The sequence below is a fragment of the Peromyscus maniculatus genome, chromosome 2 (assembly GCF_049852395.1).
Source record: "Peromyscus maniculatus bairdii isolate BWxNUB_F1_BW_parent chromosome 2, HU_Pman_BW_mat_3.1, whole genome shotgun sequence".
Lineage (NCBI taxonomy): Eukaryota > Metazoa > Chordata > Mammalia > Rodentia > Cricetidae > Peromyscus > Peromyscus maniculatus.
Window position 1 is genome coordinate 57,270,492 of NC_134853.1, and position 26,362 is coordinate 57,296,853.

At 38.8% G+C, this 26,362-nt stretch overlaps 1 protein-coding gene across 2 annotated transcripts in view; it reads left to right on the forward strand.

Moving 5' to 3' along the window:
* Positions 1-26,362, forward strand: part of Map3k7 (mitogen-activated protein kinase kinase kinase 7) — a 65,442-nt gene that overhangs the window by 21,789 nt on the left and 17,291 nt on the right. The window contains exons 7-13 of one of the 2 annotated variants that reach the window (XM_006975285.4): positions 775-903; positions 3,104-3,234; positions 4,402-4,483; positions 7,436-7,566; positions 8,110-8,239; positions 10,636-10,716; positions 21,224-21,288. In XM_006975285.4, coding sequence (XP_006975347.1) covers positions 775-903; positions 3,104-3,234; positions 4,402-4,483; positions 7,436-7,566; positions 8,110-8,239; positions 10,636-10,716; positions 21,224-21,288 — 749 coding nt within the window. The remainder of the gene's footprint in view (positions 1-774; positions 904-3,103; positions 3,235-4,401; positions 4,484-7,435; positions 7,567-8,109; positions 8,240-10,635; positions 10,717-21,223; positions 21,289-26,362) is intronic. The other variant, XM_006975286.4, reaches the window with a different exon arrangement.

Consider the following 26,362-nt stretch of genomic DNA (forward strand, 5'->3'; position numbering starts at 1 on the left):
CATTTAAGTTTTCTTTGTGGTTTTTAAATTAAGAATTTTAACTATATATTAAGGGGGAAGCCACTAAATTAAAACAGTGCTTTACTCTGATGGCAAAGAATACTGTCTGTCACAGAGCAGGAGAAGTATTAAGGTAACAAATTACAGGAGCTGGGGATATAGTCCAATCACAGAACGTATGCTTTGTATGAAAACGACCCTTGCTTCCATCTCCAAGCAAGCACTCTTAAAGGAAATCGAGGAGCTGGAGCAATAACTCAGAGGCAAAGAGCCCTTGCTGCTCTTGCAGAAGACCCAGGTTCAATCCCCAGCACCCACAGAAGGCTTACAAAGGTCTATAACTCCAGATCCAGGGTGCCTGATGACTACTTTGCCACACATGGTACAGAGACATACATACAGGCAAAACATCATTCATACACATAAAATAAAGTTAAATAAACCTTGTTCTAAAAGAGGAATTGAAAACTTACAGAAAGAAATAGAAAGGTGTTTCTAACTATGTCTATAAAAGAGGTCAGTCTACACACAGAAGAAGAAAGGCCAATGTATTTTGTTGAAAAAGTAGAAAATGACTTTCTCCTGTAGATTTTGAGTATATTGTTTATATTTAATTCATTAAACTGTATTTTGAAAAATTTAAGAAAGTAATTGCTTAACTCTGTGTGTGACAGTCTCTTATCCAAAATACCCATTCCTTTAAAATTTTTGAAACTAATTGTTTCTGTGATTTCTATGGAACAGGTCTCAAGATTACACTGCCTTTTTTTGTAGGTAGCAATTACAGTGAAAAGTGTGATGTCTTCAGCTGGGGTATTATTCTTTGGGAAGTGATAACACGCCGGAAACCCTTTGATGAGATTGGTGGCCCAGCTTTCCGAATCATGTGGGCTGTTCATAACGGTTTGTCAAAAGAAATTTTTCTTTAATATATTTTGTATATTTCCTATTTGGAAAGCCATTCCCATCCTCTTCCCCAGAGACCATGTATACCAGACATTGAAATATAGACCATGTATACCTGACATTGAAATGTAGACCGTGTACACATGACACTGAAATGTAGACCATGTACACCTGACACTAAAATGTAGACCATGTATACCTGACATTGAAATGTAGACCATGTACACCTGACATTGAAATGTAGACCATGTACACCTGACACTGAAATGTAGACCATGTATACCTGACATTGAAATGTAGACCATGTACACCTGACACTGAAATGTAGACCATGTACACCTGACACTAAAATGTAGACCATGTATACCTGACATTGAAATGTAGACCATGTATACCTGACATTGAAATGTAGACCATGTATACCTGACATTGAAATGTAGACCATGTATACCTGACATTGAAATGTAGACCATGTATACCTGACATTGAAATGTAGACCATGTATACCAGATCACCTTCCCTTAGCACTCTCCATACCTTTCTTTGTCTCCTGTTCTGATGGGGAGAATTTAGACTCCTCTGCATAGGGCTGAGGCTGCCAACATCAGATATTAGGAAAAGACTATCAGTACTTAGCCAGCACCTTTAGTCTCTCTCGGGGATAGAGAAGCATTACAGGAAAGTAGGTAAATGAGATCTCTCATATCTTTAAGATAGTTGGGAAGCTAGTCCCCTTCTGTCCTGGGGAAACAAGTCTCTCATCAAGGAGAAAACGCAAAACTGCTGGTAATTTATTATTTGAGCTCAAAGGGACACAACATTCAGTGCTTCTCACGTTTTATTTGTATATTCTCAACAGTACTTACATGTACTAACATCCTAAGTAGTAAGTGATGGAGCTGGGGTCCAAATGCAGGTCCTTCTGATTCAGGTGCTCCTACTTTTCATCATAGTGATTTAATGGGCACAGTTTTATGTCTCTGACCTCCAGTGATGCTTCTGTTCACAGATGTGTTAGGGTATCTTCCTCACTAATAGGTGCTTCACATTTTCTTTGATAAAGAAACTCTTTATGAAGGAACTGCAGCATCACTGTTTCTTCACATGCCTCTAATCATTCCAGAGGGTACATGTTTGTATATTAGTCCACAGGTGATCAAAGAGCAAACAACCTGTCTAACTCTTTTAAGTGTTTGTAGACGAGCCGAACAAAACCATCAGAGTAATCTTAGCTTTCGTATCAATTTCCTCTGCCAACTTTATTACATCCTGTAGTGTCACTGTAGAAAATACAGGAGCCCTGACCAAGACAGTGTGCTTTCTCCTCTGTCTGTCATTTCTCAGCAAATGATTGGCAATGAGGTACAGGGTAAAAGAACTAACTTGTTGACTGATTAGCGTATGAAAATCTTACTGTATCTGAAGCCACTCTTGAGTGGGGGAAGCTTACTAATGCTATTGCAGACTTAATAAATTATAAAAAAAGTTGGCACTTTTCATCCTGTACAACGGTTAACTCCAACCAGTGAGTGTAACAATGCAGCAGAGGAAAGTGGGCAAGCATAACATTGTAGATGAAGGCAATTAGTGTGTGCAACAACATGCTTGAGGGACGTCAGTGTGACCCATGCTTACGGAAGTCAGTGAGTCTATACTGGTTGAGGGAAGACTGAGTGTGACACCACAGCTGAGCAAAGTCAGTGAGTGTGACACTGTGGTTGACCACTTTCTGTAAATGGAAGATTTTTTTCAAACACATTTGAAATTTTGTAGTCTGAAAATTCATCTTCCCTCAAGTCAGCTACTTGTTTTGCTTAGTTAGTGCATTTGGCCTTTGCTGTTTGTTGAAAGGATGCTTGTGACAGTACAGCTTGGGTTTTGGGACAGAGTCTCACTCTGCAGTCCCAGCTAAACTAGAAGCCATGTGTTTTGCCAGCCTCTGCCTCACAAGCACTGAGTAAAGGTGTACACCTAGCCCAAGTGAAGTAGTCTTAGTTCTCTCTGTTATTATCACCATGTGTTACAAAATTTAATATAACTTTGGTATAGTTTTTCCTTTGTGAAAATATATAGATACAATAAGCAGTAAACTAAAAGACCCCAAATGCTAATTCAGATATTGTTGGAAATAAACTATAAAAATCTTGCACTGATCTTTGGTAGATAATTCTTTTCTTCTTCTAATTTTCAATTATAGGTACTCGACCCCCACTGATCAAAAATTTACCTAAGCCCATTGAGAGTTTGATGACCCGCTGTTGGTCTAAGGACCCTTCTCAGCGCCCTTCAATGGAGGAAATTGTGAAAATAATGACTCACTTGATGCGGGTATAATCCTTCTTTTGAGGGGCTTTGGCTTTGCGGGGACTTCAATATATACCAAGTTTTAATGGGCTTTTAAAGTGAAGGAATGGGAACTACTTCTGCATTATACTTTCCTAGCTTTTAAAGTTAGAATAGGCATTTATTACTTATATTATCAGAAGAGAAAACATTACTTTAGAAAAATATTTAGCTCTCTGTAATGGCAAGATGGTTAGATGAGGTGTCTGGGATCGCTGTCCCGTACTAACGTTTATAGATAAGCATTTTGTTCCTGGGCACCAGAGTGTATGAGAGATGTAGGTATCTACAACTTCTCAGTGCCTACATGTGATTAATGTGGTCAATAACGTGCTGAACTGAACTAAGTTCGTCAGCTTTTCATCAAAATACAGTCATTTCTAGTGTGCTGGGGAGTTATTTTAAGAAACATGTATTTGAGTAATTTTAATGTCTCCTGTTTTGGCTTTTGATTGCATGTTTTTAGATGCCAATAAAAGCTCAACTTCTTTTCTAGGCCTGATGGAATTAATTTAGAAGAACCCTTTTAAAAGATAATCAAATTCCCTACTCTACCTTTCTTAACACTTTAGGATTATTTCAAATATTTTAGGGCTTTTTTTTCCCTTTATTGAAAATAGATTATTTTTTTCAACAAGAGCTATAAGTGGTAGCTTTGACTCAAGTTTGTCCACCTAAACTTTAGGTTGTATAAGTCAAATTGTAACTGTTCACCCATATTTTGTCTAATTTGAAAAAAAACAAAATCTTCCCCTAAATTTTGCTTTCACTGTTAGGTAAATAATTTCAGTATTATGTCCCCAGTTCATAAGGGGGCTTCCATAAGGTATGTTCTTAATGTTTAAAATACTGGTTCTAAAGGTGATTCAGAGGTGCTCACTGCCAGTTGTCAGACTAACAGTCCTTGCGACAGTTTTCAGTATATGTCACTGTTCCAAGTCATCTCAGTGCTTACATAGGAAGATGGCACTGTCCACAGCCAGCTTTCTGAAGGAAGTTGCTCCACATTCGGTACACACCTGAGGGAGGGAGAGCAGAGCTGTGTCTGCCTCTCATGCTCCTTAAATTAGAGCAGTGATGTCGATGTGCCCTTGGGTAACAGGGTTTACCCTGTACTGAAGGCATTTTAAACTGTGGCTTGCTTTACTACAGTACTTTCCAGGAGCGGACGAGCCGTTACAGTATCCTTGTCAGTACTCTGATGAAGGGCAGAGCAACTCAGCCACCAGCACAGGTAAACGGACGACGGCAGCGCAACGTCGGGATCCCCTCTGTCCCTGAAGTCTGTCGTGAGAAAAGGAATGATGCCCATGTTTGCAATTCATTCCTCATTTCTCTGGATTCAGTGCAGTTTGAGTTGCCAGGTGCTTCCTGCATGATGGTCCTGAGGTTAAAGAGCTATTTAAGACCTGCTTCCGTGTCTCGAGTTCCTGCTTAGTTAGGGCTAAAGTTGAATATTATGTTGCTGTGATTCTTAATTTCATCTTTTTGAGATAAAGTTTTACTTTGAATCCAGGATAGCCCAGAACTCACTGTATGATTCAGGCCAACTTCAAAGTCGTGATCCTGCCTCAAAAACCTCATGAATTCTCAGACTAGATACATGCCACCACATCCAGCAGTTTCTCTGTGGATACCACTGAGTCAAACAGGACTGCAGATTACTGGGAACATTAGATTTCTTCACTAACTCGGTTCTGCTTTTTGGTTTTTTTCTAAAGAGACTTATGCAAGAAACTGCTTTAATTAGAAGTTTCCTGAAATATAAAGTAGAAGTGGTAGTTTGAAGTTATCAAAATTAGTAGAACTAGCACTCAACTTAGAGAAATTGCACTTTACAAAATAAATGACATTTTCTTATTTGATTTCATCTAGAGATACACTTGTACATGTCAATATGTATGTACCCTGCACTTTAAAATTTCACCTTTTGCCAATAAATATTTTCATTAGTCTCTTTCCCCCACTTTGAGATGGTTGATTTGGTTTGAAGTTTTTGTTAAGCTAATGATGCTTAAATTCAGTTTTACTGAAAACCTTTGAGTTGCCCTTAAATTCCACAGTGAACTTTTCCAGAACTCCCTTTGTTTTTTTCCTCTTTTTCATCTTCTGATTTTCAGTCCTTGATGGTGCCACCTTTTCACTGACCCTCAATTCCCGGAGGCTCTTTTTTCCTTCATCCTTCACTTCATTCTGGTCAATGATGATCCATCGGGAATCCTACTCGGTGGCATTCCTCTCTCCCATGTGCTTAGCTAAGTTCCAGGCCTAACTGGCTCTCAGCTTCTTCCTGACCCGAATGTGGCTGAGGACAGCACACACTGACTGTCCTCAGGTGAATGCTTAGTGCCACTGTGCGGTCACCCAGCTCCTCTCCTAAAAGCTCAACTGTCTTTCTAGTCCCGGAGGTAGTCTGACCTTGTTTTCTGTTTAAGGATGTTTGAGTCATCAGAAGACGGCTCCTACAAGTTCCCCGAGTCTTCGTAGCTACATGGATCAGTGCCCACCTTCTCTGTTTTCTGTCTTTTACAACTGACTGCCCATGTTTCTAGTCAGAGGCAAGACGCTATGCTTGTACATTATGCCCTATCTACCCTTCCCAGCAGAGATAGCTTTCTCTTCTCTCATTACTTCGCCTTTCCACTGGGAGCATTTCCAAAGCAAATACAGTGTATTCAGATGCACTAGCTCCCCTCTTCCCATTCTCTAGCATCAACTTCACTTGGACTTCTCTTACAACTACTACTGCAGAATTATTCTCCTGGAGGTCACCAGTTATCTCTGTATAACTACAGCAAATGAATGTGATTTTATAGTCACAGTTGATGCTAATGAATGTTGGGTGCATTCATCACTCTCCTTACACTCTATAAAGTTGCTGTGCAGGACCTAATACTAATCTGAATTTCACATTACATTTCTGGTCACTTAGGGGTTGTGTGGTAGTTATTGTTTTGCTATTATTTTGTTTTGCAAAACAAGTGAAAGCCAGGACTTTGGGAATGCTATACAAACTATGTCTCTGAGACTGTCCCCAGCTTGTTCTTGGCTTCCTTTGCTCGTCGTTCCACATTTCCTCAGCTATAAGTGCTAGAGTGCCAAGAGCTCAGCCATTGGCTTATTCACTTAGCTAGTCATCTCCATCTCCTTGGTTACTTCTTCTAATACCAGGACTTTGTCCCGTCTTCCCCCACCCCCACCCCCACCCCTGCGCTCCCTCAGGAGAGCTTGCCTCATGTTTATTTATAAAAACAGCTTAGGGCAATGACCATCTGTAAATAGTGTGTGGGTATATCACATCAGTCCATCTAGCTTCATATTGGCTGATAGAAGCTTTTTCTATGGGACCTTCACCTTTGGGAGACTGAGCTGGAGCTGCAGCTGCAGCCTCAGCCGTGGTTTAAACCTTGGGCTTTGGTTGGTGGCGCCTACAACCCTTAGCCATGTAGCTTCAAGTCTGCTTCCCAAGCTTGGAGTGAGCGATGAAAGCAAGAAGACTAAGTTTATGGTTGGTACCCTTTGGCACCTTGGGCTTAACCACCTTGGGCCTTACAAGGGGCCTTAATGACCTCGGCATGTGCACTCATCTTTGCTTTGTTTGTCTGCATCTTTTTCAGCCTTTCTTGTTGCACTTTTTGGCAAAGTGTATGTTCCTGAGGAGCTTGAAGTCAATCCTTAAGACATTAGTATCTTTTTAGCTGGGTTTCTTGATGCCATCCTGTGCCGTTTGGGGATTTCTTATTTGTGGTGTGGTTCTTGGACTTGGCCATGTCTGCATGGTAAACTGTGGCTCCTGAAGTGCCTGGGACCAGATGAGAAAGAATATTTGTTTCATCTTATATCTGAATTCCACCCTCATAGATCCAGAACATGAGTTCTAGTAGGGACTCAAACAATGCTTTCCAAACTGAGTTCTGAGGAGGTCCTCCAAACTCATTCATCCTCTGGTCTCCCCATCTCAGCTAGTGAACCCTTTGTTCTACTTCAGGCGAACCCTTACATTAGTCTCATCTGTTTTGAAGACTGATGGTTCTTTATTGTGTTGTCTGTAATCTTTATTTACAGTGGGCTTGTTTAAGATGTCTCCATTGGTGTGGAAGTCTTTTTTATGTGTATCTTGTCAGTTATTGAATGAGGCATTGGTATCATTCTCAACCTTAAGTCATAAATGTTTCTGCTTTCCTAGGCTCATTCATGGACATCGCTTCTACAAATACCAGTAATAAAAGTGACACTAATATGGAACAAGTCCCTGCCACAAATGATACTATTAAACGCTTAGAGTCAAAACTGTTGAAAAACCAGGCAAAGCAACAGGTTTGTTATTAAAAATAAAGTTGCATGGTTACCTTTCTAGTAGTCACAGCATTATGCTAAAGGCGTCTATTATTTGTCTTGTATGTAACAATCCTAAGTTTCCTTCCTGCACCAGACAAATGAGCTTATGGTGAGAGACATGAAATTTTGCTGCCATTTGTTACCAAACAAGCTGTTTTCCTTTCTGCTGGTTGTTGCTCTTGCCAGTGCCTGCCCCTTCCTCCATGTGATCCATCCCTAGCTAAGGGTCCTGTGAACAGTGTGAAATACAGTTTGGTTCTGTGGGCCAGTTAAGGAGTTCTCATCAGACTACCATTTTATCCTGTTCAGGTTGATTGTATTGTGGCCATTGTTGGTTTGATTACTTTGAGCGACATGTATCTGAGCTTGCTCTCCTTTGTTAGCTCCCTCTCAGTATAAAATTCCCTCTTTCAGAACAGTACCATAGTCATAAAAATCCATCTGTCATCTTCCTCTTTGGCTGCCCTAGATCTCTACATAAAAAGAACTTCAGTAATTGAGATTGACCTATAATTTTAACAGAGTGAATCCGGACGGCTGAGCTTGGGAGCATCTCGTGGAAGCAGTGTGGAGAGCTTGCCCCCGACTTCTGAGGGCAAGAGGATGAGTGCTGACATGTCTGAGATAGAAGCTAGGATCATTGCGACTGCAGGTAAAGGGCTGCAAGGCCAAAGGGAAACGCCCATGCTTCCCATGGTACGCCGTTGTTTTCAGTGGGGCTACCGGGGTTGTTCCTTCTGTGGACTTTTTAAACAGATAGCAGGTTTATAGTAGGTTTTCTAAACTTCCAACAGTAAATTTGTATATTTGGCTTGAATTTTAAATCAGAGAAATAAGGCTTAACAATCAATTGAATTATAAAATGCATCTTCCTAGTTACAGAGTTTATCAAATATATTTCTCCTCAAACATAAACTAGCTCTAAGAAATTGAAATTCCACCAATACCAGAATATTTGCAGTGACTGAGTAATTTACCACTGTTTTTATACTGAGCCCAGAAACAAAAAATCATGGCAGGAAATTGTGCTCCAGAACTGTGTTGTGGTCCCTATCTCCTGCCAGTGGCAAGAATAGCAGAGCTAGTTGTAGTCTGCTTATCTAGTGTAAAATGAGATAGTAGGAGTTTCATCAAACATTGGTTTTGCTAGTGTTTAAATTTCATTTTGTCACCTCTTAAAATGTTACAATAGGCAAAGTGGCCAGAAAGAAGAAGAATGGTGTTTTGTCACCTGGTCAACCAGCACCTTTTCTAACCAGGTTCCATTTTAGTGGTGTCTATTTAGTTGAGTCTTATTTAGTTATTTCTGATTCTTCAAGGTTAGAGAAGAATGAGTTATAAAAATAAACATTGTATTGGAGAATGTGGAAGTGTTAACAAATAACAACAAAATCTTACAAATTCTCCTCAGAGGATATTTTGGTCTATCTTCATATCATTTAATTATAGATACAGACTTTTTTATTTTTTAAACTTAGTTGTTTTCTAAGTAAAATAATCTGATTGTGTGTGTTCTTTTTGTAGAAAGTGGCATCCAGATGAACTGTACTGTATTTGTCCAAACTAATCACAATCACTGAGTTTATCAACCTGCACTAAAAGCCTCTAGACAGGAAAGAATATCTGAAATTAACGGTGTCTGAACACATAAGCTCTGATCACACATAGACAAGTCTAGACATGCCCCATGGTCATTAGGCAGCTGGTTTTCTGTGTCTCCATGTCATAGTCTGTATTGTTTAACTCCGTTCTCAAGGTTACCTTGTGGTCCAAAATGGCTGTTACAGTTCACGCCATCCATCACTTCCACAATTCTGATGGCATGACAGAAGAGATAGCAGAAGAATGAAAGCTGTTGTTGACGTTTGACAACTTGTACATACATGCCAGTAGCCAGAGTGACACGGTCAGGTGGCCTCTCTGTCTCTCTAGTAGAAGGGATCTGCATCCATATCTGACATTGCTGCATTAGCAGAGTTAGGGTCCATTGCTAAGGAAAAGAAAAGACTAGAGATTATTAGCAGGGAACTAGCTGTCTCTGCCCCGGTAAATTGTCAGAAAGTGTCAAGCTAAGAAGAGGTCAGTGACCATCTACTGGCCCCCATGAAGCACAGTTGTCTCTGTGGACAGAGACATACCCCCAACACTTTGGGAAAACCTTTCCACTTCACAGGTGTCGTTCAAAATAGACACACAATATTGATTCTGCCCTAAAAGAGGAAGTAATGTTAGGATAATAGTTTATGTTTTTGCTAAGTCTATTTTTCTAGTCAGTTACAGGTTTGTAATTACATATTAAAGGAATGAATTTTTTCCAGTTCAAGGATAATCATATACAAATAAATTACTTTGTCCTCTCTACCTAAATATAGGACAATACATTCTTTGAATTTTATAATGAATTGTCTTACTTTGAAAGGTTCATATTCCAGCTTTTGACAGCCTTCATATTTAACAACTATATACCTTAAACTTGAAAGCTATTAATGTTCAGTTTATTAGAAATAATGTAGAAGTACTTAGGGAAACATACATTTTATGCTTTGATTTGATAACTATTGTTTAATCACAGAATTTTAATTTATAGCACATTCCGAGAAACACCTAATTTAAAGAGCTATCTCTTCCCATTTGTGTCATTAGCACAAATCTGGCAGCTGACCTACTAACTCCACTCTCCTTCTTCCCATCCATCGTTCTACCTTCACCTCATGCCATTGATTTTACTTAGGTAGACTGTTTCTAAGAACACATTGGAAATTTAGCTTCTCCATTGTCCTGCAGCTTTGTCTGTCTGTATTTGTTGTTGGGTGTTGTTGTTTTTTTTTTTTCCTGCTAATTAAAACCAGTGTGTAAAACTTCCTAGACTGTTTTTTGCTCTTTAACGGCACCTTCCTAAGCATGGATGAAAAGTTAGATAGTTCTGCATGCCATTTTGCATGAGTTGTAATTAACATGACTATTTCAGAACTGTTCTGTTTTGCAGTCATTTCCTGTGTTACTGTTTGTGGTTGTTTGCATGTATACTGTACATGTGTGTTTTTTCAGCCTATTCCAAGCCTAAACGGGGCCACCGTAAAACCGCTTCATTTGGCAACATTCTGGATGTCCCTGAGATCGTCATATCAGGTATCATAGACCACCTGTGTTGGTGTAACAGCTGTGGAACTGGATTAATGATCCTGGTACTTTTAAATGCTTCTTGCTCCAATTTTCATATGATCTGAAAATAGATACCTCACACACAGTACCCAGGGAGACCAGTAGAAAACTATATACTGCCACACTGAAACCAACTTGCAAATGTAATTTCACATCTCCAGCAGCAAGAGTCAAGTAAAAAGGAAATAACATTCTTCACCTAAGGGAGAACACCACCTCCATGTTTACCTAGTCTTCTGTAGGACGTGAGAGCCGAAGTTATAGCAGAAAGAGGCTACAGCTGCTTGAAACCTTTGCTGTCCTTGGCTCCCTCCCCCCTGTCCAGCTGTGCTTTGGGGAGCCAGTGGGCACGCAGCTGGAAGAAGAAAGCTGCCGCACAGCATCATCCTAACCTGAAGAGCAGAGAGTTGAAACCAGGCAAGGCTTGCCATTTATAGAGTACCTTGCCAGAAACAAAATCGCTAGGACAACTGTTGGTTCTGCTGCTAGTATGTTAAGAGGAAGGTACACAGACTATGTTTTATATCCTGTTCATACATGATGCTTCAGTGTGTCAATTGGTAAATGCTTTTCTATCTGATAGTGGACCTTTCATAGATGAATAAAAGCCACCATTTATTTGTCATTTAGAGAATACTTTATTAGTTTTTTTAATCAAACCCACATAGATAAGACCTTACATATTTAATACAGTGCATTACCCCTGTACAAATGGAAAAAAAAATTTAAGTTCAACATTTCTAGACCAATATGGCTGTTAATTTCTATACAATGCCAACTCAACACGGTAAACTAGGATACTTTTTTCCAAAGTTGACAGCACAGCTAGTTTCCAAAAATTCAAATGTTATATATGTGTGTATATATATAGTTACATTTATATTTAAAAAAATGACCAATAATTGCAGTATGTTATGCATCAATAGCAGCAACAGCTTTGCCAGGTTCTGCCGTCACTTGAACAAAATTGTAGAGACATCCAGCACACTTCATTAAAAAAAAAAGAAAGTAAGTAAAAAAACAAACCCCCAGAAAACAGCACAGTCCTGTTACTCTTGTGGTACCTGGCACCATTTTTTTTTTAATTAGTTTCTCAATCATCATCTGGAAAGAAAACATTTTGAGCAACATCATTAAAAAACAGCTCTGATAAAGCCCAGTCACTACTCTGTATCATAAAGCAGGTACAAGCTATTTTACATTCACAGAGGTATGATACAGTGCTGTCCTACACCTATAATACTAGAGGATATGATTGAAAAGGCATTATTTGAGACTTGATTCTACTTTTCCAGCAGAGGGCCCAGTGGATGGTATGACATGGTAAAGAAACACACTCTTAGATAGGATTTCCTTTCACCTAGTGGCACAGTTCTAAGGATTCATTCTCTCATGAACATCAGCTAAAAACCGTTATTAAAAAAAAATGAAAGAATACCCCTAAAACAAAACCTTATAACCACTGGATTCATATGAAGATGACCTAGTGGAGACAAGCAAGACCTCACCTTACCAACACTATCAAATCTGTCATGCTTAAATGATGAGACCTCCAAGGAAGGGAGGAGATGCCAAGTAGTGCTTCAAAGCTTCAGACCACAATCAAAACACAGCATCATTTTAAACAGAAACAGAAGCCCAATGTTAAAAGCCACCATTTTTAAGACCAACTTAAATGGCATTTCTTTTTTTTTCCCAAAGATTTATTTATTTATTATGTGTACAGTGTTCTGCCTGCACATATCCCTGCAAGACAGAAGATGGCACCAGATCTCATTACAGATGGTTGTGAGCTGGGAACTCAAAACCATCTGTGAGATGGATGGGTTGCTGGGAACTGAACTCAGGACTTTTGGAAGAGCAAGCAGTGCTCTTAACCTCTGAGCCACCTCTCCGACATAATTTCTTAAAATGATCATTTGGGCCATTGAGGTGACTTAGCAGGTCAAGGCGCTTCCGGTTCAGCCTAATGACCTAAGATCAATTCCTAGGACCTATATGGTGGAAGAAGAACAGACTTCCAAAGGTTGTTGTCTGTTCTCCACACATGAAGGTGTACACACACGGCACAAGATAAGTAAAATAAAGGTAGATTTTTATAAAAATTGTCATTTCTCCCTGTGTTCAATAAACTAAAGATTTTCCTTCATCTCATGACTTTTCATAGAGATGATATTTTTCACATGTGTGATTTGGATGGATTCTTTGGCATTCTGTACTTTTGCCCATGATAGTACTTATTTAGTGTGCTTCAACTGTAGTTGAACACCTAATTTTTTCTGTCTGAACTCAACTCTAAGGGATAAGGACTATGTATTTATTAATTGTTATTGATTCTGTCAGTAGTAACTGTCTCCATAGTACTTAGTACTTTCCACACTGAACATACTGTTTAATAAATAGGTTATTAGATGAGTAAATCATTGAATATCTCTCATAGCTAGAAACTCGGGTCCCAAAAATACAAATTATAGTTTTATGGGCTATTTTGTCTATATAAAACTAATTTTCTTTAATATTCAAAGTGATATCCTATTTTTTAACATTGTCACCACTTCAGATATTGTTAACTCATCTCTCATGTAGAAATTTTTATTGATTGATGGCTTCTTTAGAAATTAACAAAGTATTTGTGATTATTTTATTTCCATACTGATAGGTATAATATACTGCCCCCAAAATGGCAACATTTAAATTTACATAGAGTTGTATTATCCTTGAACATATTACAAAATCAGAAAATTTAGACAAGTAACAATTTAACCTGAAGTTAGGTCTCTAAGTCTAAAGGGCAGACAAAACAATGGGAAAGAAAGAAGAAACATAATAATCATCTAGATAGGCAAGAGCTAGTGTTGTGCAATGGCCAGAGGTTAGCTGCACCTAACGTATGTAAGGCCTAGACAGCCTGCTGGGAAGATCTAGTCTGAAAGGTTAGCAGTGCTGAAGCCGGGAAGTCCTGGGGAGATGCTGCTTTTTTTGTTGTTGTTGTTGTTTCATACACTGTGAGAGTGTACAAGTTCCATACCTTGTCTCATTCCTGGGGCTGATTTGTTGGCAAATTTTGGTATAGTAACCCTCCCTTCTATTTTCCACTGTCCTCTGCCCTGCAGAGGGAGCTGTAGCCAAGTCTTGTTCTTATACCAAGTAGGACACCACTAAGAGCTGCTCATCAATGGAGTGCTGGTGACATTTTACTGCTTATACATTTCTTTTGAGGTGCTGCCGCCTCTCCCTAGGCAGTGTCAGTACAGATGAGAAGGTTCTCACCCATACTTAGGACATTCATACTATAACTGCTTAATACATTTGCTTGTTACATTGTGCACTGATAAGTTGAAATGGGCTATTAGAAGTAGCAGTGGGCTTTTCTTAAGTGCCTTCCCTTGACACTTGAGTTTTGAAAGCATGATCCTTTCTCCTTTTCAGCCGGTGACTTGGTTTTTGGTTTTTGGGGGTTTTGTTTTGTTTTTCAAGACAGAGTTTCGCTGTGTAGCTCTGGTTGTCCTGGAACTTGCTCTGTAGACCAGGCTGGCCTGGAACTCAGAGATGTGCCTGCTTCTGTCTTTGGAGTGCTGGGAAAAGTGTGTGTCACCACTGTCTAGCTTCCAGTGACTTGCAATAGATTCTTTTGTTTGAAGAAACAGAAATGGGTGAGGTATTATTGGATTGTTTTAAGTTTTCTGGATGTTTTTCCTTCCACTACTTTAATAAAGAAGGTAAGATAGATCTCAAACTTGACTTTACCCCCAAGTTTTAACTTTTTTTCTTCGAGGTCTAACAGTTTATTTGTTACCCTTAAAGACTTACTTTTGACTGGACTCAGAAGCTCTCAGTGAGGACAGCCTATGTCTCTTGGCAGTCTGTTCCTGATGTTTCCTTTGGCTTCCTTCATTCTCTGGGCCAAAAGTTTAGCACATTCTGCAGCCTCCTCTTTGTTTTTCTTAGTGCACTGTTTCTTCAGAGCAGTGCATTAGCCTTTGTGTGTTGCAGCACAAATAGAGTAACAGGATGAGTCTAGGGTGCTTTGGTCCTAGGATTCTTGCCTTCTTTGTTTAAGGCTGTATGGCAGCATTTTGACAGACGTCATCCTCTTTAGAGAAATTGAAAATCTTTTAGATTCTGCTAGTTCTTTTGGTCCCCATCCACCAAGCACATTAGTTCTACAGACCAGGAATATGCTTCTCTCCCCTTTTTACATTAACCAAGTTGAGAACACAGAGATTGGCATCCACAAGGCATATCCATGAACATCTACATGAACAGATCTGTGCTTCCTCTTTCCAGTCCTCCTTGGTCTATAACAAGAATGTGCTTTACTCAACAGCAGGCACACTCTGACATGGGTCAAGACACTGCTTCATCAGGGGAGAACTTTGTCATTCCCACCACTAATGCAGACCGCATGACCCTTCTGCTCTTCGCCCAGAGCATCAGCAGCTACTTCTGTGGCCGTGCACATCTTGTAGAAAATATGAAACTTATGTTCATCATCCACTTCAATGAGTTTCTGATGGCCAGTGCCTAGAAAGGAGATCTTTGCTTCATCTTGACATGGTTGCTGCCCCAAGTTTTGATCTGGTTCTTCTCTCTCCTTTCCCCTTCTCAGATGCCCAGATGGGATTATGTTTGCAAAACTATCCTGGCAGTGGGAGGTCATCTGTTTCAGCTGGTGTTAAAATATCTAACTTGTGCATTTCATCAAAAACATCATTTGTTGAATATGAATAGGTAAAATACCTAAAAATTACATAAAAGGAGCAACAGCCTTCCCTGGTTTAAAATGGGGAATGAGAGTCTGAGTAGTTTAGAAAGCAAATTTTGTTCAGACTTGTTTTTAAATAAGTTTTTTCTTGAGATTATAATGCCACCACATCATTTCTCTCCTTTTCTTTTCCTCCCTTCAAATTCTCCCATATATCCCCTCCTTGCCAGTTCAAATTCACAGCCTCTTCCTTTCAAATATTGGTGTTAGTGGTGGTGATAGTGGTGTGTTATTTGTTCCTGAATATATAAATACAACTTGCTCAATCTGTAGAATGATACTTGGGGTATTGAGTAGTCAGTTTGTCTACTCTTCCTTGGGAAGACTGTTTCTCCAGCCTCAGCATTCCTTAGTTGCCTATAGTTTTTTGTCTAGGGTTGAAGCCTTACGAACTTTCCCTTTGTGCTGTTAATAGTGTCTGTTGTTGTCTTAGGTCATGTTTAAGCTGTCATGTTGGTAAGACTTCATGCATGTAGCTTCTCATATTTCTAGGAGACAGTCTCAGAGCAAATTCCCTGTTCCTCTGGTTTTTACAATCTTTCATCCCTATCTTATGAAATGCTCCTTTAGGCTTAGGTGTAGAAGTTGTGTTGTAGACATATCATTTGAGACTAGGCTCTGCAGCTCTGCATTTTGACCGTTGTAGTTTTCTATAATGGTCTTGATCCATTGCATAGAGACATTTCCTTGATAAGAGGTAAGAACTACACTTACCTGTGGGCATAGGACAAATATTTAAAATGTAGTTAGAGATTCAGTGGTTTAGCAAAGTAGTGGTTGTAGGATTTTCTCCAAGATCATGACTTCACTAGCTGTGAGTAGTGGGCAATGTTTCCAGTACCAAGCATGGTGTTCCTCTTGTTGAGCAGGTCTTATACTCAAGTAGAGAGCTGTTTGGGGCATATTTGTCAAATATTACGTGGCTGCAATTATATGTCCTCATGTTTGGGTCTTTTGTTTTGTTCTATTGGTCTGTGTGTCTCCCTTTGTGCCCATGCCATATTGTTTTTACTACTGTGGCTCTGCGATGTAGCTTGTGGTCTAGAATGGGCATCCCTCCGGCATTGTTCTCTTTGCTCAGGATTATTTGTACTGTCCTTGGTCTTTTGTGGCTCTTGCTTTGTAATTCTAAAATCAATAGTCAGGGAAGAGCATGTGTGCCCTAAAGTCATTTTATGAGTGACTGGAGCACTCAGGGATACCAGGTATGATTATAATGCATTTCAAAATCCATTGGGGAAAAAAAATCACACTTAGACACACACACCTATAAACAAATGGTATAATTGAAACAACCTTCTGCATTTTCTCTAATACGAAAATTTATGATATATTTGGTTTATTATGGTTACTTGTGGTTTATACCAACTTGATTGCTACTATAAAATGAAACAAATACTCAAAATGTGACTTAACAAAGTCACCTTATAAATACTGATAATACAGTCATAATATATACATATCTTGAGAAAACAAGCTAAATTAGAAAGTATTATAGAATATTTGTCTTAATTATAATGTTTGATTCCATTTTAAGGCACTTGAATAGCCTCTGATCCACTCTAGATATGCAATACCTTAAAATACTCCTATTTGAGGGCGTAACAGTGCAGATTTACTATACCTTTGTGGTTTCTAAGTCAGTGATAATATGGCCTGGTATGGAGAGGGATAGAATGCCTTCACCAAAAATGGTATTCCATCTTGGGTATTTCTTTGCATAATAATATTTTTGAGCCTTCTTAACTGATGTATATAAAATATTTTTTACAATTCCCTGAAGACCTTGAATTATCTGATTTATTGTTTATAGTATTGTTTTTGAAGTTAGAAACAAACCTTAAGTCTGTAAGTTTTAGATCTGCTAGCCACATTTAGGTCTATTAGCTGTCAAAAAAATAAATACTCACTTTCACTTTTATAAGACATTGGCTGTGCTGTATATTTACTTTTATAGCAAGAGTATGATGAAGAGAAAGGTGAAACAGGCGGACATGTAACTGGGTTTCTCGCCCTCCTCCAGCTTAGGTATTGCTAGGCATAGTGACCAGTGGGAGGACTCTTTAGAGTGCCATGCCCTGGAGGCCGAGGCAGCCCTGAGAGACACCAGACATTGCTGTGCTTGCTTCAAGAACTAGTAGACACTAATGTTTGTAAATACTTTTTCAACTAGAATTATACAAAGTATTGCACATTTCCCATTTGTAATATAATATAAGACAGTATAATGGGAGATTTAAGCTTTTCTACAGTTGAAAAGTCCCTACCTATCGCAGGTAGTCTCATTAACAATTGTAAGCCTTTGATTGGGGACTATGTTAAAATACTCCTGTTCAATTCCTATGGAATTTGGTTAATAGAGAAGTTAATCTAACTTTACTGTAAATATTCAGCAACTATCTCCACCAAATTTTATATTACCAGGGTCACATTTTATAATCTAAAAACTAAAGTAACATTTAAGTATATTGGCCCTTGTCTTTAGTCCCAGCACTCAGGAGATAAAGGCCTGTGGATCTCTCAGAGTTCAAAGTCAGCCAGGGGGGCTACATAGTGAAACTCTGTCTAAAAGAAATAAAATTTATTTAAAAAAGAAAGAAAGAAAAGAGGGGTGGACTTCAAATTCTAATCTAAAAAAGCTAATTCCAAAGCAAAACTCATCAGTTATTAATAATTGCTTGAAAAGCCTATCTGGTATCCTAAGAAAAGAGACATAATTTATTGAAATTACTAAGAGTAAGAGATTTGTGGCAATCTAATGAGCACACATTTTTAAATTACACCATCAGTTTACCACTAAGCAGTAATTTAATACTTACGTATATGTTATACAATGTTTTCAATTCTACTTTATGCATGAGAACAATTTTTATTTAGAGCTTACAGATCTCTGATTTTTCAGCAATTTGGACTAGAGAAGTCTCCACAATAATAGTTTGCTTTTACGTGAAGAATCTGTTTGTACTTTGAAAGTTTAAGGCATTGGTGGAGAAAGCTGTGGACTGATTTAGACCATATGAGAAAGCAAAGGGGTAGACTGTGTGAGACCTCAGTTTAGTAATCTCTGGACTTGTTCTGAAATGACTTAAACACTTGCTTAGGAACTCAACTATAGTTAAAAGAGCAGCCTTTTTGAGGACTTAGATTGTATCTGTGACACACTTGAAGAACCGAGCAGTGACAGCATCTTTCTAATGTTCTTGTCTCCCTTTCTGCCTTGGAGCCTGGAGGAGAGTGTGTAGCATGAGCTGCAGTGAGATCTTAGACAAACCATTCTTAAAACTCTCATTTTTCTCTTACAAATTGTAGACGATCAGGATTTTTTTTTTTCTTTTTTAAGACAAGGTCTCTCTACACAGTCCTGGCTGTCCTAAACTCCGTATGTAGACCAAACTGACCTTGAACTCCGAGATCCTCCTGCCTCTAGCTCCCAAGTGCTGGGATTAAAGGCATGTGCCACCATGCCTGGCAGAAGGGCAAGGATTTTTATACTGTCAATGCTGGATTGTCATGTGTAGACTGCTGGTTATTATTTATATCATACTGCCCTCGGGTTTTCTGCCTTTTTGTCTACTAGAGCGTATGGAATGCAGGTGTGCTCATTTCAAATAACTTTAAAAAGTGGGAAATGGAGATGGATCAGCAAGTAAGGGAACTTGCTGCCAAAGCTGACAGTTTGAGTGTGATCTCCGGGACTGACAGGCAGGAAGGAGAGAACTGCTTCTCACACGTTGTCTTCCAGCCTCCACACCCCTGCTGTAGCAAGAGTAATACGCACACATATACACAGTAAGATGTATTTGAAGTGTTAAATGAGTACATTTCTAGATTAGTATTCAGTGCAAAAAATGGAGAATTCAAATTTTCTAAGAACACACCCAGTGATTTTCATTTGCAGTACTAGGAGCTTGAGTTATTTACATTCATATTTCTAAATTATGGCTTTTAAACTTAATATTGGAGCAACAAGTATTTGTTGATTGCAATCCTCTTTTGCTTTGTCTGAGCTGTTTGCCAGGTGGTTTGCCATGGTTGTGCTCATTAAAATGAATTGCCTAATACTGCTTGCTTCCACTCATGCTGTAGCATGAAAATTCTCATTTGATGGCATTTGTTAACTGTCAGCTCTTCTTCCCTATTTCCTTAAAGTTTTTCTTCCCCTTTCTTTCTGTCCCTCAGCTAAACTTGAACTCATATTTGGTGAAACTGTGATGGCGATGTCATGGTGTAGACACAAATGCTGGGGTTCCTCAGATTCGTAAATGTTGCTGATCTGAAAAGAGAGTTCCAGACACTTTTATAGTCTGTCTCCTCTGTGCTAATTTTAGAATGAGGGTGTTGAATGAAATGTGCCTAAAATTGCTCATTAGTCATAGTAGTGTCCTTTTTGTTTGGGGAAACAGAAATAGTTAAAAGCATTCACGAAAGTGTCTGATTTAAGAAATGTGGTTTGTTGTTTTACTTTGTAATGGAAAGTTGGGACATTTCAGAATAAGTTGAAACTTGAAGTAAGTTTGAATTCAGAGTATGCAAAGAATTTTAAAACAATCTAAAATGGGAAAAGTTACGAGCTATGCTTACAAGAGTGACTATACGTTTGAGTTTTATATTCACTACTTGTATTAGTTCATTAAACATTCTTAATTCTATTCAAAGTCCGTTTAGTTTATATGTCAAACAATAATGAGATCACATGGATTAAGATGCTAAATGATACTGATTGGTTTTAGATATTTTTTATATCTGAGATCATGAAGTGTGAAAAATGTAAATGATTTATCTGCTCATCAGAACAGAGCTGTTAGAGCATGTGTCCTGAGTGCTGCCTGCTAGTTGCAGAATTATATGGTACAGCTTTCGGGCTCAAAGGACTTGTAACTATTATGCCAGCTGTTTCTCGTAGTATTTTAGTGTTTCCTTTTTAACAGCTGATCTCTCATGTTCAAAGATACTGTATAAACAACCCTACTCCCAAGTAAAGGTGCTGAGTGAAGCTGTTGTTTAAGTCCATCTGTTCTGCTGAAGGCTTATTTGTAGAATTCATTTTTATTGAGTTAAAAATTGTTGCTAATATAGATGTTTCTAAAGCGGGTTGTTCATTATAATCCATCTCAACAAGCATTTATTTGAGCATAGAATGAACATTGTTCCTCTCCAAGAGGAAACTGAGCTGTTACTCACTAATGACTGATGAATTACTGCATTCTGACAAAGACTAATGGGATTCACTGTGACTTGGGCAATAATTTAAACCTAAGCATCCTCTTCGGCGTTGCTGCCAGCGACAGCCAGACGTGTCTTGCAACCTGCTAGCTGCCTTGCTGTGAAAACTGTAACGTAAGGCCCTTGAAATAGATGCCGTCATCAGCCCCAGCCCCCAAGCATTCATCTATTTAAACACATGACGGAAGATGGTGGAAGTCAGTTCAGCTGCTGTTTGTGTGGTAGGAGTGTCATTGTATTAGGACATGCTCTGTTGGGGGCCAGCAGATTTTGAGTTAATACACTATAGTTCTCTCTCTGTCTCTTTCCTTCTCAGTTTTTGGGTAGGTTTGTTTTAACAGTAAATTTACTCATTCTTTTTTCTGCGAACATGTTACATAGATCCCAGGAGCAGCAGATTGCACTTCCTCTGCAGCAGTCACACCCTGCTCACTTGTGTGAATAGATTGCAGTTTTACTTTTTTGTTTTTGTTGTTTTGTTTAAAGGCAACGGGCAACCAAGGCGTAGATCCATCCAAGACTTGACTGTTACTGGGACAGAACCTGGTCAGGTAAGACTTAACATTCAAATTATTTGTCTGTAGAGAACTATAATAAGCAGAGATCAAGAATGAACCATAATATCCTCTGCAAATTAATTGACCTGAAAATGTGGTCAAGAAGCTTATTGCCAGTGAACTTAGAAGCCCTGATGTTCCTAATTCACTTTGAACTGTGTGAGAAAACATGTTGTTCAGCAGGCCACCATGTGTTTCTCATATGTTTTGAGAAAGTACTCTGCTATAGAACTTAATAATGCATCTTTATCTTTGTCCTCTAAAGTGAATAATACTTTTTACTGATGAGAGAAATAAATATTTCCCTAATATGCTACTCCTGGGGCCACCTGGAGAATGGTAACATCTTTTAATTTGATGTATCCACTGACATCATATTTTTCTTAAATATCCTTTGAAAATACTACTAAGCAGATGGCTAAACTCCAGAAAACTTCTGTTCTAGTCATTACAGATTTTATTGTTTGTTTTTTCAATGTTCTTCTGAATTCCCCCAACTCTTTATCATGGCTTCTTAGTAAATAGTCTAGAAAATGCTATCATTCAAGCCATATTGACTCTACTATAGAATTCTAATTAATCGGATATATAAAAGTAACTAAGTAATTAAGTTTTTTTTCTGTTCCTCAAATTAATACACTTGGCATACATTTTATCATGTTTTCTAAAATGAGTAAGGACTAAGTATGAGATATTTTGTTGTTTTGTTTTCATGTGAGTATAGTATTCATATGAAATGATAAAAGTATTACATGGTTCATGTATACATGTAAAGTATCAATGTAATTTACTTTGAGGAAATATCCATTAATACTTTTCATCATAGAAAGCTTTATTCATTTTTACAAGAATTAATGGTTTATTTTGTAGTTTCTAATAAAAGTTAGAATGTTTCTAGCTCTCTATTTAACTTAAAAATATCTTGATATATGATAGGCTGGGCATTGTGTTACACACCTTTAATCCCAGTACCTGAGAGCAGAAGCAGATGGATGTCTGTTAGTTTGAGGCCAGCCTGGTCTACATAGTGAGTTCTAGGGCAGTCAATACTACAAAGAGCAACTGTGTCTCAAAAAGAAAAGAAAAAGTCTTGATAAAGTGATTAATATCTTTGACTTTATTTAAATCTGGTAATATTTTATGACAACTCATACTGCATACATACATATATTTATGTAATCTTAAAATATAGTACAGATATATAAGTTATTAATTTTTTAGAGTCATTAATAAATTTAAATCTTTTCTCACTCATTCAGTAGTGGTGTTTTTCTAGTTTATTGGTTTTTATGATACCCTAGAACTTTTGATTTCCCTCACTTGTGTTTAAAGGCTTTAGTCAGCCTATTTAACGTCTGGTATTTGCTTCGAGTCCATTGTCTTGATGGGCACAAGCTTTTAAGCTGTGTTTACTGTTACCATCAATATTCTAGTTATTTGAACCCTAACCCAGTGTTCTCTTACTCTACAACACAGAGTAGCTGCTAATGTGAGAGCTTCGGTCTGAACACTCCCAGTACCACGCCTTGCTGATCTCTCCACTGGTCACACTTAGCTTAGACCTGTGGCTATTAACCCTTTAATGTACGATGCCTTCAAGTAGTAAAACCTAGGGACCGAGTCAGGCTGGCCGAGGGACAGTCACTGGCATGAATTATCATACACCATTTCAGAAGACACAGGAGAAAAGAGCATTTGATTTGTTTCTAAAATAGTTGGTATAACCAGTGTTTTAAATTCATCCTCTTTAAAGATTACCTAAGTATTATAACCTTACAGTACATTGACTCACTTTGGGATAAGAGTGACAGAGAATAGTCATAGTATACTATGAATGCATTTCCCCAGGAAAGTGTCTGCACGACCATTGGGTTGAATCCATGTAACTCCTCATGAAAACAGCATTCATTATGTAGGAGGGAGCGTGTCCACAGCATGGGTTTCCATAACTTGACAGTGTGCTTCTTCCCAAATTTGATGAAGTGATTGGCAGATGTGCATGGTGGGGAGGCGGCAGGGTAGGGGGTGGGGGTGACTTCTGCTTTTAGTTTTATTTTGAGGTTTGTTTCTAGACACTGAAATCGGTAAAGAGCCTGGCAAAAAAGCACGCCCATGTAGTACGATTTTCATGAAAAGGAATAGTTTGATGATGAAGCTTAGCATTACATCTCACAGAAAAAAAGTGAACTGATCAGTTGTGTGTACTTGGGCTTGTGACTTGAGAAGTAATCTCAGTGAAATTACTTTTCACCTATAAATTAAAATGTAGGGCTTTGGGGGTTTTCGGTACTTCCCTTTCTATTGAGAGTAATAGCAAAGCAAACTTTTTAATTACATATAACAATGTAAATGTGTACAAAACCGTTTCTTCACAGCTTGTTGTGTACATGGTTTGTAGTTAATTTGGGAAACTTAGGAAGCACTCAAAATGTATCTAGCCTCCTAGTCTCTTTGGGAAAGAAAAAAAGCAACTCTTTACTAGCTATATCAAAAAGATTGCTCAGACCCTGGGAAGATAAGACAGAGCAAATCCACTTCAGTGTAGGAGGGTCCCTGCCACCCAAACACAGAAATCATTGCCCTTCCCTGCAAAAGAGAATGGCTACAACTGCTTTACCAAATGCAGCTCTCTCCTGTCTGTCTGCTTCTCTGTAGAATTTTCCCCTGTTGGCAGCAGCCAAATGAGAGAGAACACTCTGTCCTCCCCAAATCAACCAAGCACAGAGTCTCAGTTCTGTAAGTGTCTTTCTAAAGCATTCTTACAGAGATGCTCTGTGGTGCCCCATAGAGAACCTTCATCCCCACAATAGTAAACCCAACTTTCTTCCACCAGTGTGTTCTTAGCAGTCATTGGCTGGAGACAGACCGTACCAAAAATGCCCAGTCTTGGTGGAGCCTTTTCTGCCCCCAGACTTTCAGACGAGGTCTAGTATATCCCTGGCTGGCCTCAAACCATGTGGCGAAGGATGACTTTGACCTCCTTATCTTCCTGCCTCTACCTCCCAAGTGCTCAGCTTACAGGTGTCAACCACTACCTCCTGTCTATGTGGTATTGGGGACCAAACCCAGGACATTCTGTGTGCTAGGCAAACACTACCAAGTGAGCTACATCTCCAGTCCCCCTCAAGGACTTTTTAAAGCAGACCATACTTACCTGATGGACTTTCTTGCAATTGGAGAACCACTACTGATAATAACTGCCATTTGTTATGCACTGGCTTTGGTACCAGGCAGACACTTAATAGACTCTACCTGTATCTTAACCCTAGGTACTGGATACTTTTTTTTGCAGTTGAGTCACCTGAGAATTAGAAACCAAACCTAAGTCTCACTTCCTTCATGTTTTCAGCACCCTGTTAAGAAGAGGATTGAATGCAAGTCTGATTCAGTGGAACACTCTAAACTTTTTCCATTCTGTCTTGCATTACAGGAGTAGGGAGGTAGCTAAGTTGGCAGAGTGCTTACCTAGTATGTATAATGTCCTGGACTTTGTCATCAGCACGTGGAGAACTAGACGTGGTGATGGATGCCTATAATCCAGCTCTTGGGAGGTGGAAGTATCAGGAGGATCGCATTCAACATCATCATTGTGCTACATAATGAATTTGAGACCAACTCTCTCAAACAAAACAAAATAACAACAAAAACCCTACATGTAATTTGTGCTGAAGTAATCCTGGTGAACACTAAGTGTTGTAGTTTGTCATTATCTGTAATTTCATTATTTAAGTAGTTTTTCAATAATGATGAACTTTAACTACCATATCATTGAGTAAGACTAACCCATAATAAATATCATAATGGTAAATGTAGACAGGTAACTAGACACATTTACTTTTTAAACATTTAGGTGAACCTTCCTGTTTCACTAAAATGATGTACTGTAAAGTAGATCTACGCATCCCTTTTAGGATTCCATCCAGTATACATTTGCCATTCCATAGTGATGCAGTTACCATTGTCTAGAGAGTTAGACACAGTATGAGCCCAGCATGCTCCTTAATTGTCCTGACCTTCAGCAGTCTTGATGCACCTGTGCACTGTAACACCCACTATGTGGGGTTCCTATGGAATGGGAGTACAGACACACAGTAGATGCTGGTCTGCATTACAGCCTTCCTCTATACAGAGCTTTTGGTAATACTTCTTTGTCCTCACTGTAGCATTCTTACTATCCAGATGTGAAATGAAAATAGTACTGGGAAATCAGTTCAGTCTTGCATTCTGTTATCTCTGTGTAGGGGGAAAATGGGGGCAGGTGTCAGTGGATAAAAGCTCCTGATGTCCTTTTGAGTTCAAGGCTAATGTGTACTATATATTGAGATGCTATCTCACAAAACAAAACGCTGTAGTGATGCAAATTGCAGACTGGAATTGTACAGGTTGGAGAGCATTTCAGTAACTGTTCTGAGTACTGGGGACTGCCTTAGAGGAAGGAAGTGCCTGTCTTAAGTCCACACTGACACTTAGATCTCTGCTTTAAAGTCTATGACCCAAAGTGCACTGCGTCTCTGTTTTGTGCTTCTGTGACTGCAGTAACTAAGGTTCTAAAAGGATGTGTCTCATAGCACCAAACATGCAAGTTATTGACTTAATGCAGTTATTTTCCTGTCTACCTGATGAGACATAAAAGCCTAAGATTTGGGTTTTTTGTTTTTTGGTTTTTTTTGTGGTGTTTTTGTTTTGTTTTGTTTTGTTTTTTTGTTTTTGTTTTTTGTCTGTAAAATCACTCGCCATGCCATTTCATAAATACAGAGATAAGATTCTGGTCAAAGGCCAGTTATGGTCCATGTCTCTTGCTGGCAGTTCACCCCTAGAGTTTACATTGGCTTGCATTCTTTTGCTGCCTCAGGTGGCCATATGGCATTTCTGTCCATTGTTGCTCTGCATCTCTGAACTTTAGTTTATGTTTCAAGAGGGTAACCTGGAAAAGTCTCAGGGAGAAGCAACCCAAATGAACTATAATAGTTAGCATTTAAGGCCATCGGCATTCTACCAGCAAGATTTGAAAAGCAGATTCTGTAATACAGCGTTTTCCCTAATTGTGAGCTGTAACATAGGTTAGCAC